This window comes from Trachypithecus francoisi, unplaced genomic scaffold, assembly GCF_009764315.1.
Source record: "Trachypithecus francoisi isolate TF-2019V2 unplaced genomic scaffold, Tfra_2.0 Contig00137, whole genome shotgun sequence".
Classification (NCBI taxonomy): Eukaryota; Metazoa; Chordata; class Mammalia; order Primates; family Cercopithecidae; genus Trachypithecus; species Trachypithecus francoisi.
This window is the reverse complement of record NW_022680485.1, coordinates 240,941-256,042: the sequence shown is the minus strand read 5'-3', so window position 1 is coordinate 256,042 and position 15,102 is coordinate 240,941. Positions and strand designations below refer to the sequence as shown.

The 15,102-nt window shown below is 41.8% G+C and overlaps 2 protein-coding genes and 1 long non-coding RNA gene across 8 annotated transcripts in view; 2 read left to right on the top strand and 1 right to left on the bottom strand.

The window, feature by feature from the left end:
* Positions 1-15,102, top strand: part of LOC117064905 (zinc finger protein 91-like) — a 338,773-nt gene that overhangs the window by 144,809 nt on the left and 178,862 nt on the right. The window lies entirely within an intron of this gene.
* Positions 1,596-12,781, bottom strand: LOC117065533. Its single transcript, XR_004429967.1, has 2 exons — positions 12,631-12,781; positions 1,596-2,089 (listed from the first exon to the last, which is right to left on the bottom strand). It is a non-coding gene; the product is annotated as an uncharacterized LOC117065533 (long non-coding RNA).
* Positions 8,939-15,102, top strand: part of LOC117065261 (zinc finger protein 726) — a 25,567-nt gene continuing 19,403 nt past the window's right edge. The window contains exons 1-3 of the mRNA XM_033179910.1: positions 8,939-9,138; positions 14,078-14,204; positions 14,688-14,783. Of these exons, the coding sequence (XP_033035801.1) occupies positions 9,136-9,138; positions 14,078-14,204; positions 14,688-14,783 (226 nt within the window). The 5' untranslated portion in view covers positions 8,939-9,135. The remainder of the gene's footprint in view (positions 9,139-14,077; positions 14,205-14,687; positions 14,784-15,102) is intronic.

Genomic DNA, 15,102 nt, shown 5'->3' with positions numbered 1-15,102 from the left:
TGCCTCAGCCTCCTGAGTAGCTGGGACTACAGGCGCCTGCCACCGCGCCCAGCCTAATTTTTGTATTTTTAGTAGAGACGGGGTTTCACTGTGGTCTCGATCTCCTGACCTTGTGATCCGCCCGCCTCGGCCTCCCAAAGTGCTGGGATTACAGGCGTGAGCCACCGCGCCCAGCCTAATTTTTGTATTTTTAGTAGAGATGGGGTTTTGCCATGTTTGCCAGGCTGGTCTCCAACTTCTAACCTCAAGTGATCTGTCAGCCTCAGCCTCCCAAAGTGCTGGGATTATAGGCGTGAGCCACTGTGCCAGCCCTTATCACTCTCCTCTTTCAAATTGGCCCCATATGTTTTAGGTATTAAGACATTTTGCTGGGTCAAATCAGGTGGGTGAGAGGCTCCAGCCTGGGCCCTGCTCACAAGAGGCCTTGTGACATATCTCTGCATCCATTATTTTGAGGTGTGACTTTCCTCTTGCATCTGCATCATGCCCACACAGAAGATTGCGATATACCCCTGGGTTGAGCAACAAGGTGGTGTTTTTCTTGTACCCAGGTCTTAACTGCGGAAAAAATTGTGACATATAGCTGGGCCCATTACCCAAGTAATGTGTCTTTGCTGTTTGTGCCCTGCTTTCTGGAGAAAATTGTAACATAACCCTGGCCAGGCAACCAGGTGGTATGACTCTCTGCCCTGGAAAAATTGTGACATATTTCTGGCCCAGCACCCAGGTGAAGTTAGTCTTTTGCTTTCTTTCTACTCAAAGTTTGGGTTGTGACATATACCTTACCCAAGCTCACAGTTGTGATAATGACACTAATACCTTGAATCAGCTAAAAAGAGAGATGCTGGCACTTGTAACTAAACTTAGAGAAATGGGTATATTCCTGGGTCTTCTCTAGATAATAACATCATAAAGGATTACTTTTCTTTCATATTTGTATAAAGTCTTTGGATGGCATAGAGAGTGTCCACAGGATGAAGCACACAAGTGAGACTGTGTTTCCATATGCACAACCTACCAAATGTTAGCACTGTTACCCTGACACATGGACAGTGCCCACTAGAGAGATACTGATTTCACAGGTGAGTGCAGTCCACAGTAAAAATTCTGACTGTCATATATGTTCATGACCCCAGAGTCAACATAGTGACTCTTCTTTTCTTTTCTTTCCTTTTCTTTCTTTTCTTTTCTGTTCTTTCTTTCTTTTTCTTTTTTTCTTTTTTTTTTTGAGATGGAATCTTGCACTATTACCTAGGCTGGAGTGCAATGGCACAGTCTCAGCCCACTGCAACCTACACCTCCTGGGTTCAATCGATTCTCCTTCTTCAGTCTCCAGAGTAAGTGGGATTATAGGTGCACGCCACTAGGCCTGGCTAATTTTTTTCTTTTTTTTGTAGTTTTAGTAGAGATGGGGTTTCACCATGTTGGTCAGACTGGTCTTGAAGTGTTGACCTCAGGTGATCCACCCACTTTGGCCTCCCAAAGTGCTGGGATTAGGGATGGTTGTTTAAAGACATTTTGTTTCTGACTAGCAGTCTCACCCATTATCTCTTTATTCTGAAATTTCTAAAACAAAAGAATATATGTAGCCAATCAATAGCTTATGCATTTAAATATGAATTCTTGGTAAACAACTTAGGGACTGCCTTCTCACTTTTTTGAGAAGACTCACTTTCAATGACTGTTAATTGAAACATATATTCAGGGCAACTTAAATCTGTCCGACTGGTGGCCATCCTCAATATCTGACCTTGAGTAAATATATTTCAGATTACATTTTAATCTTTTGATTATTTTAAGTTGACTCAGGGCTGGCCTGGAACATTCTCCTGGTTGTAAATACTGTGACTATAAGCTACCTGCTCAGTAGAGGAAACTAATCAACAGCATGACCTAGCAAAGTTCAAAGACATGTGGTGAGAAGCTCATTGGGGCCTGGCTCCTAATTGCAAGGACAGTTGCACAGGTGTGTCTGAATGCTTGGAGAGCCTGGTCTTTCCTCACCCAATGTCTCTCACCAGCTGTATCAACCACATCTTGGCCTTTTGTCATTCTGTTCTCTGGGGTGGAAACTCATCTTCAGGGCTGCCTACAACAAAACAGAAACATCAGGTTACCAAAACCCCAGGATCAGGGATTACAGATTGGGTTAAGAGTGTGCGCTTTCTTAAGGATGATAAGCATGGAAAATCAGCAAATAACTTCAGAATGATACAATAAAAAATGCCCCTAATGAGTACTTATACAGCAATTCAACTCAATTTGTTCTGTACGTGGTAGGGAAAATGGGATAAAATATCGTAAGTTCAAGCATTTTTGCTGCTCAGTCAGAATGAAACCCTGCAGCAGGCATGGGCATGTTTCATGAGGGAAATAGAGGAAAAAGAGTTGGACATACAAAATGATCCTTTATTTCAAGCTCCCTGCCACTTGGTTCAGTGGACATTTTTTAGGTGAAGCGGAACCTCTTTCTGTCAGGTCTGAAGGTTCAGATGTGTCGGTTCTTTCTGCCCCAAGTCCACCTGAAAGTTCTATTGAGAACATTTTGTCCCTCCTCCTTACCCTTCTAGTCCCTCTCTACACCCACCACACCCTGAAGAATGTAGCCCAGCAGGTACTATTCATAATAGAGCTTCCTATCAACCTCCAAAGGGAAATCTCTGTCCAATTAGGTTGCAAATGGGGAAGAAGGCATTGTGAGAGGACATGTACCCTTTTCTATGTCTGGTTTGGCTCTATAATAGACAAGTTTGATCATTTCTCTGAAGATCAAGAAAAATTCATAGATGAGTTCGAAAAGTTAACTCTGACCTATACTTTATCTTGGCAGTATCTGTATGTTTTGTTGTCTCTGTTGTACAGTAGAAGAGAAACAATGCATTTTGGGGACAGCTAGGATCCATGCAGATGCGTTATTGGCTTGCAGCCTGAACCATAATATATATCAGACAGGAGGTATAGCAGTTCCAGATCAAGATCTGGAGTGGAATATCAAAGGGCAGTGAGGACTTGGGAGAAGAGATCATATGGTCACTTGTTTATTGGAAGAGATGAAGAAATGTAAGAAAAATCTTGTTAATAATGAAAAGGTTAAGGAAGTTTCTCAAGGCAAAGTTGAGAATCCAGCTTTGTTTCAATAGCGTTTAGTTGAGGTGATCAGGAAATATACTAACACTGATCCTGCCTCAAAGTAAAGATAAATCCTTCTGGGAGTCCATTTTATAACCCAGTCTACCCCGATATCCATAGAAAACTAGTAAAAGTAGCTATGGGTCCCAAAACTTCTATGAACAGCTTTGGATATGGCATTTTTAGCTTTTAATAACAGGGACAAAGTGGAGGAAGGAGAAAGAGGAAGAAGGACCTCCACAAGGTGCAGCTGTTGGTTGCAACGTTAAGCTAACCTCCCATGTGGGGTTGCCCTCCTAGGTCTTGGCTTGAACAAGGGAAGCTGAAACGTGAAAAGCCCAAAGCTGGGCATCTGAGTCATTGTGCTTTGGGCATAAATCAGTGTGCACACTGTAAGAAAACAGGCCATTGGAAGAGGGATAATCCAGTGTTCTTTTTTTTTTTTTTTTTTTAAGAGACAGAGTCTCACTCTGTCGCCCAGGCTGGAGTGCCGTGATGAGATCTTGGCTCACTGCAAGCTCTGCCTCCCGGGCTTATGCCATTCTCCTGCTTCAGCCTCCCGAGTAGCTGGGACTACAGGCGCCCACCACCATGCCGGGCTAATTTTTTGTATTTTTAGTGGAGACGGGGTTTCGCCATATTAGCCAGGATGGTCTTGATCTCCTGACCTTGTGATCCACCTGCCTCGGCCTCCCAAAGTGCTGGGATTACAGGCATAAGCCACCGCACCCAACCCTAATCCAGTGTTCTGAAGAGAGCTGTTGGCACCCAAACTAATGATGGGTGAAACAGTCAGGCAAGTGCCCAAGAGTGATGGGGCCTGAGACCTTCCGCTACAGCTTCCATCAGACAACTAGCCGTATATCTGGAGAAGACTCAGTAACCTTTGCCATGGCAGGTAAGAATATTAACTTTTGCCAGGCACAGTGACTCATGCCTGTAATCCTAGCACTTTGGGAGGCCAAGGTGGGAGGATCACTTGAGGTCAGGAGTTCGAGAGTAGCCTGGCCAACATGGTGAAACCCCATCTCTACTAAAAATAAAAAATAGTAATAAAAAAAGTCCGGAAATTACTTGAATCTGAGAGACAGAGGTTGCAGTAAGCTGAGATTGTGCTGCTGCACTCCAGCCTGGGCAACAGAGCCAGACTATGTCTCAAAAAGAAAAAAAAAAAAAACTTTCTTCTGGACAGCTTACTCTGTTTTGACCCATTATAATGGGTCTCTGTTGCCCCAAAACTGTATGGCCACAGGGGTAGACTGACAAGCCCATAGATGCCATTTTATCTATTCTCTATGCTGTTTTTCAGAGACCTTGGTTTTCTTACACAACTTTCTAATCATGCCTGGATGACTCCAGGCAGTTGCACCAACTTCTCTTTTGTAGATGAATCCAATAAACTGGCTTTACAATAACACCGGGAAGTTTAAACCACACCAAGTACAAGGAGTCATAGAAGCTAAAGGACACCAGTGGATGACAGGGGGAGGCTTATTGAAATAGCAGGCATTTTCCTAGACACTCCTGATAAACTGTTGACATGAGGTGCTAATCAATGAAAAATATTTAAACATTTGCATGACTCTACTCATCTGGGAAGAGATTTCCTGTTTCAAATAATGTCTTGGCTTTTTATAGAAAAAGGATTACTTAAAACAGTAAACCAGGTTACCCGAGCCTGTGAACCCTGTGCCTGAAATAACCCAAATGACCAATGTTTATCTCCTCCTTTAGTAAGGCCTGTTCAGCATAGAGGAACGTACCCTGGTGAAGATCGGCAAATAGACTATACTTAGATGCCCCCATGTAAAGGGTTTAAATATTTATTAGTATTCATTGACACCTTTACTGTTTAGATTGAGGCTTTTCTTAACCAATCTGAAAAGGCAATTGAGATTCCCAAACTCCTACTAAAAGAAATAATTACGCCCCTGGGTGAAGTGGCTCATGCCTGTAATCCCTGCACTTTGGGAGGCCGAGTTGGGTGGATCACCTGAGGTCAGGAGTTCAAGACCAGCCTGGCTAACATGATGAAACCCCCATCTCTACTAAAAATACAAAAAATTAGCCAGATGTGCTGGTGGGCACGTCTAATCCCAGCTACTTGGGAGGCTGAAGCAGGAGAATCACTTGAACCTGAGAGGCAGAGGTTGCACTGAGCTTAGAGCATGTCACTTCACTCCAGCCTGGGCGACAAGACTGAAACTCCTTTGCCAGAAAGAAAGAAAGAGAGATGTTGGGGTCCGCATGTTTCCTAAACAAAGGAATGAACACACAAGACAACACAAGACAAGACAAACATGGCGGCCACCCCGAATGGTGCGCTCTGCTTTATTTTATACAGTCGTTTGTGGAATGTTGCCAAGTCACAAGACGTATTGTTGTTTTTCCGACCTTTCCCTGACTTTCTGGATTTTCAAGATGTTTATACATAAACCAGCCCCCAGGGTCTGCTGTTTGCAGCTGGCTCCTTTGTCCTCCCTCTTTGCAGGGAAGGAATGCCCTGCTTCATTTGCAAGAGCAGGACTTATCGGGAACGTCTGGTTTGCGAGCACGTAGTCCTCTACAGAGAGAGACAGAGGGAGAGAGAAAAAAGAAAAGAAAAAAGAAAAGAAAAGAAAAATAATTCCTATATTTGGGCTGTTGAAGAGCTTACATAGAGATAATGGCCTATCTTTCACAGTGACGAATACACAAAACATATCTTGAGCCCTAGAAATTTAGTACTGCCTTCACTCAGTGTGAAGGCCACAGTCTTCAGTGAAAGTAAAAATTGCTAATCAAACTCAAAAAAGGACTTTTGCTATGCTATGCCAAGAAACATCAAAGACCTGGCTGTCTTTACTGTCTGTAGCCTTACTACAGATTCCAGTGGCCTCTAAGGGAAATCTGCAGCTCAGCTCTTTTGAAATAATGTATGGAAGGCCTTTTTTAGCTACATACCTTCTAATAGACACAGATACTTTCAAGCTACAGAATTATGTGACAAGTACAAAACACACTCTGAATATGGAAATCAAAGACTCCCTTCCCCAACTAAGGAATATAATCTTGTTACAACCCAACTAGGAAATTGGGTCCTATTAAAAACTTGGAAAGAAGGATCCCCAGCAGATCAAGTTTCCCCAAAGTGGAAGGGACCCTATCAAGTTCTCTATAGTACCCCAACTGCAGTTAAAATTCTGGGAATAAATAGCTGGGTCCACTTAACTCGAATTAAACCTACCTTTTATGAAGTCCTACAGGCCAGCTGAACACAAGAGACTGATCCTGTCTATCCCCATGAGCCAGTGACCTCCAACTCTTGTTCAGAAGAAATGAAAGGGATGGGTAACATAAAGATATGGATTGGCATTCTACTCTTGGGTATTAGTTGGAATCATGCAGAGAGTAACTTATTTACTGAGTGGGCACAGACTTCATCCTCTCTACATGATTAAACAAACTGTTGGGTATGTAGATATTTTAACAGATACCCAAAAGGAAACCTGTGCTTTGATCAAAACCAAATGTTTTGTGTATGCTCCAGACTATTTACATAACATTACCCAGGCCATAAAAGTTTTAGGCACTCATATATCTCTGCCATTTACGTGCTATCAGTCAACCATATATCAGTTTGGTTCTGAAGGGGTGGCCTGCCCCTCCACACTTGTGGGTGTTTCTCGTTAGGTGGAAACGAAAGACTTGAGAAAAGGAATAAAACACAGAGACAAAGTGTAGAGAAAGAAAAGCAGGGCCCAGGGGACCGGCGCTCAGCTTACAGAGGACCCACGCTGGCACCGGCCTCTGAGTTCCCTTAGTATTTATTGAGAATTATCTTAGTCATTAAAAGGATAAGGGAGTGGCTGGACAATAGGATTATTGTAGGGAGGAAATCGGCAGTAAGACATATGAAAAAATCCTTGTAATATGAACAAGTTTAAAGGAAAATGCTGTGCCTTGAGATGTATATGCGACATCTCCATAAACCTTTTAGCAGTATTGCTCCAGCAAGTCCCACCTTATTCCTAAAGGCGGTTTCTCCTCACTCAGTAAACAAGGCACACAATGGGTATTACCCGGAGATGTCCCATTGCCCAGGGAGGGGCAGGAGGCAAATGTTTTTCTCTTTCTTGAGATTTAAGAGAATGGTGATGACTTTTAACCACAAGCAGCCTTTAGGCACTTGTTTAACAAAGCACATTCTGCACAGCCCAAAATCCTTTTAACCTTAAATCACCTTCGCACATGTCTCTTGCAAGGACAAAGTTGAAGGTAAGGTCACAGATTAACAGTATCTCAAATACAGAACTAAATGGAGTCTTTTATGTGTACTTCCTTCTATATAGACATGGTAACAAGCTGATATCTCGTTCTTTTCCCCACAGGTTCCAACAACTGCCCACTTCTTGAAAGGCCTTCCTGTTTAGTTTACTTGGAATAATTTTACCAATTTTGCTTTGCTGTTCTGGAATATATTGTGGTTATACTCTTTGTGTAGGAATGCAAGACAAGCTCACTAAATGCTTTCTTTTTTTTTTTTGAGATGAAGTCTCGCTCTGTCGCCCAGGCTGAAGTGCAGTGGCTCTATCTCGGCTCACTGCAAGCTCCGCCTCCGGGGTTTACGCCATTCTCCTGCCTCAGCCTCCAGAGTAGCTGGGACTACAGGCGCCCGCCATCTCGCCCGGCTAGTTTTTTGTATTTTTTAGTAGAGACGGGGTTTCACCGTGTAGGCCAGGATGGTCTCGATCTCCTGACCTCGTGATCCACCCGTCTCGGCCTCCCAAAGTGCTGGGATTACAGGCTTGAGCCACCGCGCCCGGCCTAAATGCTTTCTTAAATTGGATACTTTAGTAGTCTTCCAGATATCACCTTTTTTTGGAACTCAAAGTTATAAACGACCTTCACCATACCAACACTGTCTGACTGAGTTTCTCTCTACCCTGAATGCAAGAGAGCCCCATGGTTAGGCAGGAATATTATCGCCCCTAATCAGCCTGAAAAAGTTACGGAAGATGAATCTTAATCTCTCTGCAACACTTAGGATTAAGGGTCCACTTGTAAAAGAAGGGGAAAAATATGTCAGAATCATTTGAACCAGAGCAACTCCATTTTGAGAGAGAGCTAGGAAAATGACACTGAGACTTGCTGGGCTGCATTCTCAGCAAATTAGGCATTCCTAGCCTATAGATGTTTATGGTTAAAGAAACGAATTAATAATGTTGACTAAGCAGAACCAGACGGAGGAATGCCCAGATATTCCAACCTCTGGGGAATAAAGGCATTCCTAATTTTGCTTTAAAGATAATATCGAGTTGGCCAGGCGTGGTGGCTCACGCCTGTAATCCCAGCATTTTGGGAGGTCAAGGCGGGTGGATCTCCTGAGGTCAGAAGTTCGAAACCAGCCTGGTTAACGTGGTGAAACTCCATCTCTACCAAAAAAAACAAAAATTAGCCGGGTGCCATGGTATGCACCTGTAGTACCAGCTACTCTGGAGGCTGAGGCAGAAGAATCGCTTGATCCCTGAAGGCGAAGGTTGCAGTGAGCCGAGATCGTCCCATTGCACTCCAGCCTGGGCAACAAGAGCGAAACTTTGTCTCAAAAAAAAAAAAAAAAAATTATTCACACATGCAATACATTGAAAAAAAGAGACAGCAAAGAAGATACAGAGTTTTTCCGTGCTCTGGGATGGGCCTGGTTAAGCTCAGGGAGGAAGCCCCGCCTGAAAAGGCTGAAGCTTAGGCTGTCAATCTTTCTTCACTCAGCCCAACATCTGATGACATCGTCCGTCACTCGGGGCCTTAGAAGGCGGGGTCTTAAACGTTATCCAAACAGAGACGCTGTCCTAGGAACTGTCCAATCAGGCACACAGCTGGAGCGAACAGGGCGGCTTCCGGGATTTGGCGGGGCCTTTGTCTCTAACTGAAGCGGGAGCTCCAGGTCTTGTCTTCACTGTTTTGTGTCTTCTGCTTTTAGGGGCGCAGCCTCTGTGGCCCTGTGACCTGCCCCCTGGGAGCCTAGAAATGGTGAGAGTGCCGGGTCCGACATCCCGAGAGAGGGAACGGGGCTGGCTGGAACCGGTGGGAAGCGGCTGTGGCGGGACTCAGGCCTCCCTGCAATCAGCTTTACAATCTGCGCCCCGAGTTCTCCTTGCTCAGCTCGGCCTCAGCCCCCTTCAGCCGTAAGATGGCGGCTGCGCTGACAGCCGGGCTCCGGGCGTCCTGTCTCTTCCCTGCGCAGTGACTGTGACCCGACCTGGAGCCCTCTCTGGGCAGCTCTGCACCAGTAGCCCTGCGTCTCTCTCAGATTGTGCAGGGACCCACGGGAGAAAGGTCAGGGCAGAATCCTGACTCGGGGTGCGGGTTCATGAATGGGAAGAGATTTGGTCCGTGGGGTTTTCAGGCCATTTTTTTCCTATTAAAAATTTATGGGCGTCATTGCAAAAACATTAAATAATTTAATCAAAGTGTGATTCAAAAATTTTAGAGCACCTTGCTGTGGTTTGTAATTTGTAATCCATGGAAGGAAAGGTTTTTAAAAGTTTCATGATAAAGAAAACCAAATTCCATAATTGGCTAGGTACGGTTATGTAGATTTTGTTGTTGTTTTGTTGTTGTTGTTGTTGTTGTTTTCATTTTCTTTTTTTTGAGAGAGTCTCTCTCTGTTGCCCAGGCCGAAGTGCAGTTGTGTGATCTCGGCTCACTGTAACCTCCGCCTCCCGGGTTCAAGAGATTTTTCTGCCTCAGCCTCCCTAGTAGTTGGGACTACAGGCGCCCGCCACCACATTTGGCAATTTTTTTTTTTTTTTTTTTTTAGCAGAGATGGGGGTTTCACTGTGTTGGTCAGGCTGGTCTCGAACTCCTGACTTCAGGTGATCCACCCACCTCGGCCTTCCAAAGTTTTGGGATTAAAGGCATGAGCCACTGTGCCCGTCTTAGTTTCTTAATTTTTACAATCAAGGTGGAAATATCCTGGTTGTGCAATCAGCTTAATTGGCAGTTTATAGTTGGTTAAGCCTGGATTTTGTTTCTGCCAATGTAATAATTTACCAAAAAATGCTCTTCAGTTTAGATTTTTTTTTTTTTAGAAGTAGAAATCCAGGAAATAGAGCCACCTAAATCCAATTTCCTGCCAATTAATGATTTTCACACTCCGCAGGGGACTGATTTTTCCCTGAATTTTTCACTAGTGTCCCAAGCAGGGTCTCAAGTCTGCCCCTCATCCCCTATTCCTCCAGCCTGACTGGCTTGCAGTAAGATACTAAATTTTCAGTTTCGTGACATTGCCAAATGCCAGTTTCTCCTCCCTAAATAACTTTATCAACTATTTGTCCTTTAGTGTACATATTGATACCTATTTTAATGAATAATTTTTTTTTAATATTTGAGACAGCCTTGCTCTGTTACCCAGGCTGGAGTGCAGTGGCATGATCTAGGCTCACTGCAGCCTCCGCCTCCTGGGCTCAAATGGTTCTCTTGTCTCAGTCTCCCAAGTAGCTGGAATTATAGATGCCTGGCACCATGCCTGGCTAATTTTTGTATTTTTAGTAGATACGGGGTTTCACTATGCTGGCCAGGCTGGTCTCGAACTTCTGGCTCAAGTGATCCATCCTCCTTAGCCTCCCAAAGAGCTGAGATTATCCATGTGAGCTACCGTGCCTGGTGAATTATTTTTTGACAAAGCATTTGATGGCACATTTAAAGAGATTTTATTTTTTTTCGGTAAATATTTCCTATGAAAATAAAGCAAAGAATAATCTGACACTATTGTAAAATATCTCTGTGTGTTTTTTTCTTTTATTTTCCCTAGTCACATATATCTTATCAGAATGTTTTTGGGTCCAGATTTTTTTTTGGAACGTTTATAGGGTGATATGTCTTCAGTCACCCTTCAGTTTTTGCTTGGACCTGGGTTTCAGTACTGCATGGGGATAAACAGCAATACCCACTGTGGCTATGTCTGCTAGAGTGTCTAGTGAATATCAGCTACTGGGTCATATTCTCTCATAGGACAACCTGAGGTATTGAGTGTAGCTTCTCAAGTGTGCAGGTGGATGCCTTGAGGCTAAGAGGCATTTCCTGGTGCACTTTTGTTTTTTTAAAAAAAACTTAATTCCTTGAGACATTAATATTGTCTTCACCCAACCCAACTTTCGTTTCTTGGAGACACATTGCTGGTCAGCCAATAGATACAAGCATTGAGGAGAAAAATAATTTCTGCATCCCGGATTCCTTTAGGGGTCAGAAAAATAGTGCAAGAAAAATAGTAAAAAATTTCTAGAAAAAAAATCAGCATTCCAAAAGACCAAAAAACCACCAAAACCCAAAAAACTGACTCCATTGTGGTGGTGTAAGAACTTGCGGTGTAAAATGCGCCTGAGGCACTCACTGGGGCATAGTTCAGAGTCTCCTGAGAGGGGTTATTGAGCACGTAAGTGAGAAGGATGAGATGGGACAATAAACTAATCGAATGGCCTGACTTGAGTAAGAAGTGCCTTGAAAGGATTTGTTCACTTATTTTGACCTAAGGTTTATTTATGTATTTTTTTAAGGCAGAGTTTCCCTCTGTCACACAGGCTGGAGCAAAGTGGTGCCATCTCTGCTCACTGCAACCTCCAAATCCCCACTTCAAGTGATTCTCATGCTTCAGTCTCCCAAGTAGCTGAGATTACAGGTGTGGACCACCATATCCAGCTAGTTTTTCTATTTTTAGTAGAGATGGAGTTTCACCACGCTAGCCAGGCTGGTGTCAAACTTCTGGCCTCAAGTGACTCACCTTCCTTGGCCTCCTGAAGTGCTGTGACTACAGGCATGAGCCACTGTGCTCAGCTGACCTCAGTTTTTTAACTGTATATTGCAGTTTATTAATAGAGCTTGAAAGGTAAGAAAAGATTTACAAAGGGCATAAAAGGTGAGTTTCAAAAAAATTAATAATTTATTTGTTGAAAACTGTTACTTTATCTTTCTCAGTGAGTTTAGAAGTTTTTTCAGGCATGTGTTTTTATGGCTGAGTGATTTAATACAGAATTCCATCTCGCTTTTAGAACGGTAGCTACCAAGGAAAAAAAGAAAAATCTCTCTTCAATTTCGCTGTAGACAATGAATACATTTCCCAAAAGAATGTGGTAGATAATTCGTGAGTTACGTATATTACTGAAAACTTCAGTTCCTTTTCTTAGCAGGATAAAATTTTGACAGTGAATATCTTTATTCTATATCCTTTTTTTTGTCTACTACATGATTTTTAATACAAATAATAATACATTTACTGCCTGAAAGGAATACATACTTTTGCTTTTCTTACTGAGGTATAAAATGTAAGCACCTTAAAATGTTCTTTCATTATATGAACACTGTGCTTGAGTAATTTTGCTGAGTTTTTCTAACAGTTTTAGTTTCAAAAACGAAATAAATAACTCTAACATGGAAATTAAAGCTTAAGCTGCAGGAGGGCTGCCCCTTGTAGGTCATAGGTCTGGTTACCATGAGGAACAAAGGAAAGTAGGGGAGTTTTATTACCTCTAAAGCAGCTTGTCCTTCTTACTGTGGCCTGCCTCCATTGGCTGGAGTTGGACGGCACCATCCGATTGGCTAAACCCAGTTGGCTAACTTGAAAAGTGCAGGAATGCGGTTATATCGGTGGGAAGGCAGGAAGATCAGTTTCAGCGGAAGTAGCCCTTGCGATGGGAGAAGTAATTCACAGAGTGTGTAGCAGATGTGGGATGTGAACCCCATAGATAAGAACTGGGGAAAAGGTTGTTTACCGGGGAACGGGAAAAGGTTGATTACCAGGGAAGGGGAAACAGAGAGTAAAGAAGTCGTCTTAAAGCAAGGAAAAAAAGGGCAAGAAACTTAAGCAAGCTAAACTTTTGAAGAAGAATTTCTTACAGTATTCAACATCTATGCATTCATTACACGATTAAGAAAATGCTCATTTAAACAAGATGGCATTTATTACCCAGGAAGTTATGAAAAAACTATCAGGAGATACCTGCTTATTAGGGTGCTAAAGAAAGACTACTTAAAATCACTATTAAAAATTGCAGAACATGGGAGATATCTGTATCTTGAACTTTCCATAAAACTAATGTTTCCTTATGGTTAAATTCAGACTGTAATTTACTTTCAAGGGGCCAATATCTCAGCAGTAATGCTGTGTCCTTCTGGGTGCATCAGCACACTATAGAAACTTGTTCTGGTGCAGTTGATGTTAATAACTCACTCAATAAGCTCTTACAGATTTTTTCTGTATGGAATTATTTTTCTCTTCGTCATTAAGTATCTTTTTGCAGCCAATGTGCATAAACCATCACATTTAATTGGCAGCTGCCAGTTTTTTTTTGGTATTCTTTGCATTTATCTTTTGTTGGTAAATGAAAGCTCTCATCTTTGTTTACAGACCAGAAAAACTGGAAAAACACAGGCTTTTCCGCTTACTGGATGTTTGACAAAATAGTCTTTTGGGGCCAAAACATTTGCATTACTAGTGAGCTTGATAGAGATTCAGTAACTCAGACTTTATTTCAGACCTCCTGAAAAAATAATCTGCATTAACGAGATGTCCAGTTTATTGTACCCATTTAAATTTGAGTGGTACCTTCTAACTCAACATGTTTATTTTGTCTGAAAAATATAAACAGCTATGTCTTTTTCATCTGAAAAATATACACAACTCATTCTGTATTATGTAAATACAGCACTAAAAAATGTATATGTTAGTACATTTTTACACCTTATCATTCAGACAAGTATCATATATACACTGATGTGGATATTATGCCACTCTCTCAGAGTTAGAGAATACATTAGAAAATGTTTGTGTTTTGACAATTATTTTATTGGATAATTTCAGTGCCTCTTATAAGTTAGAATCAGTTCTATTCACTTTCTGATTTTACCTTGAGTCAAATGAAAAATTCTGCCCATAGCCACTTTGTAAATATGTGTGTTTGTGTGTGTTTTCCAGGGACTGTTGACATTTAGGGATGTGGCCATAGAATTCTCTCTGGAGGAGTGGCAGTGCCTGGACATTGCACAGAAGAATTTATATAGGAATGTGATGTTAGAGAACTACAGAAACCTGGCTTTCCTGGGTGAGGATAACTTTAATACAAAATTTTTAATATAAGCTAAAGCTTTCATTTCTCTTTTGTAGAATGTTTTCTGGTAACTTATGCTTTCATATTTCTGTTTTCAAGAAAATCCTGGGGATTTGTCTGTTTAGAAAAAATTTCTTCAAGATGTTTCATCTTGACCTGAACATTCCTCATTCCTGTGCTGATCTGTGTCCTTCACTTTAGATTAGTGGTAATTTCAGAAGCTTAGTGGCATAAAGTATTGTTATTCACAGCTTAAAATCTAAGCGCCATTACCAATTTCTGATTCAGTATTACCAGGCAGTGAAATTAAGTACCTACACAATTAAAATATTCTCTAAATATTTAAAAATTTCTGTTATAAATTAGTATATGGTATAAATTTATTAGAATATTCTATTATATCACTTTTACTTTGCACATTACTTGGTAATTGGAGAATATGAGCCAGATTCATATTAATTATTTTTAATAAAACAGGTATTGCTGTCTCTAAGCCAGACCTCATCATCTGTCTGGAGAAAGAAAAAGAGCCCTGGAATATGAAGCGACATGAGATGGTAGATGAACCCCCAGGTAGGTGAGAGTAAATACAACAGATGACATGGATGAGAGGTCCAACATCAAGAAGAAGGCCAGTCTTTAAAGTGATTTGGAAAGCTGCATTCCAAAGGAAATACGTTTCTGGGAAGTCTGGAATTTTTAAAAAATTATACTCTCACATAGGGGCATCTTCTGTCTTATGCTTTTAAAATATCTAAGAATTCTTCTTTCCCTTCAGTGATCTTCCTTAACGTTTACAGTGACAGCCAAAGTACTGTTCATGGCATATAAAAGAACATGCAATCTGACTTTTTCTTGTTTTTGTGGACAGATAGATATCTGCATAATTTTG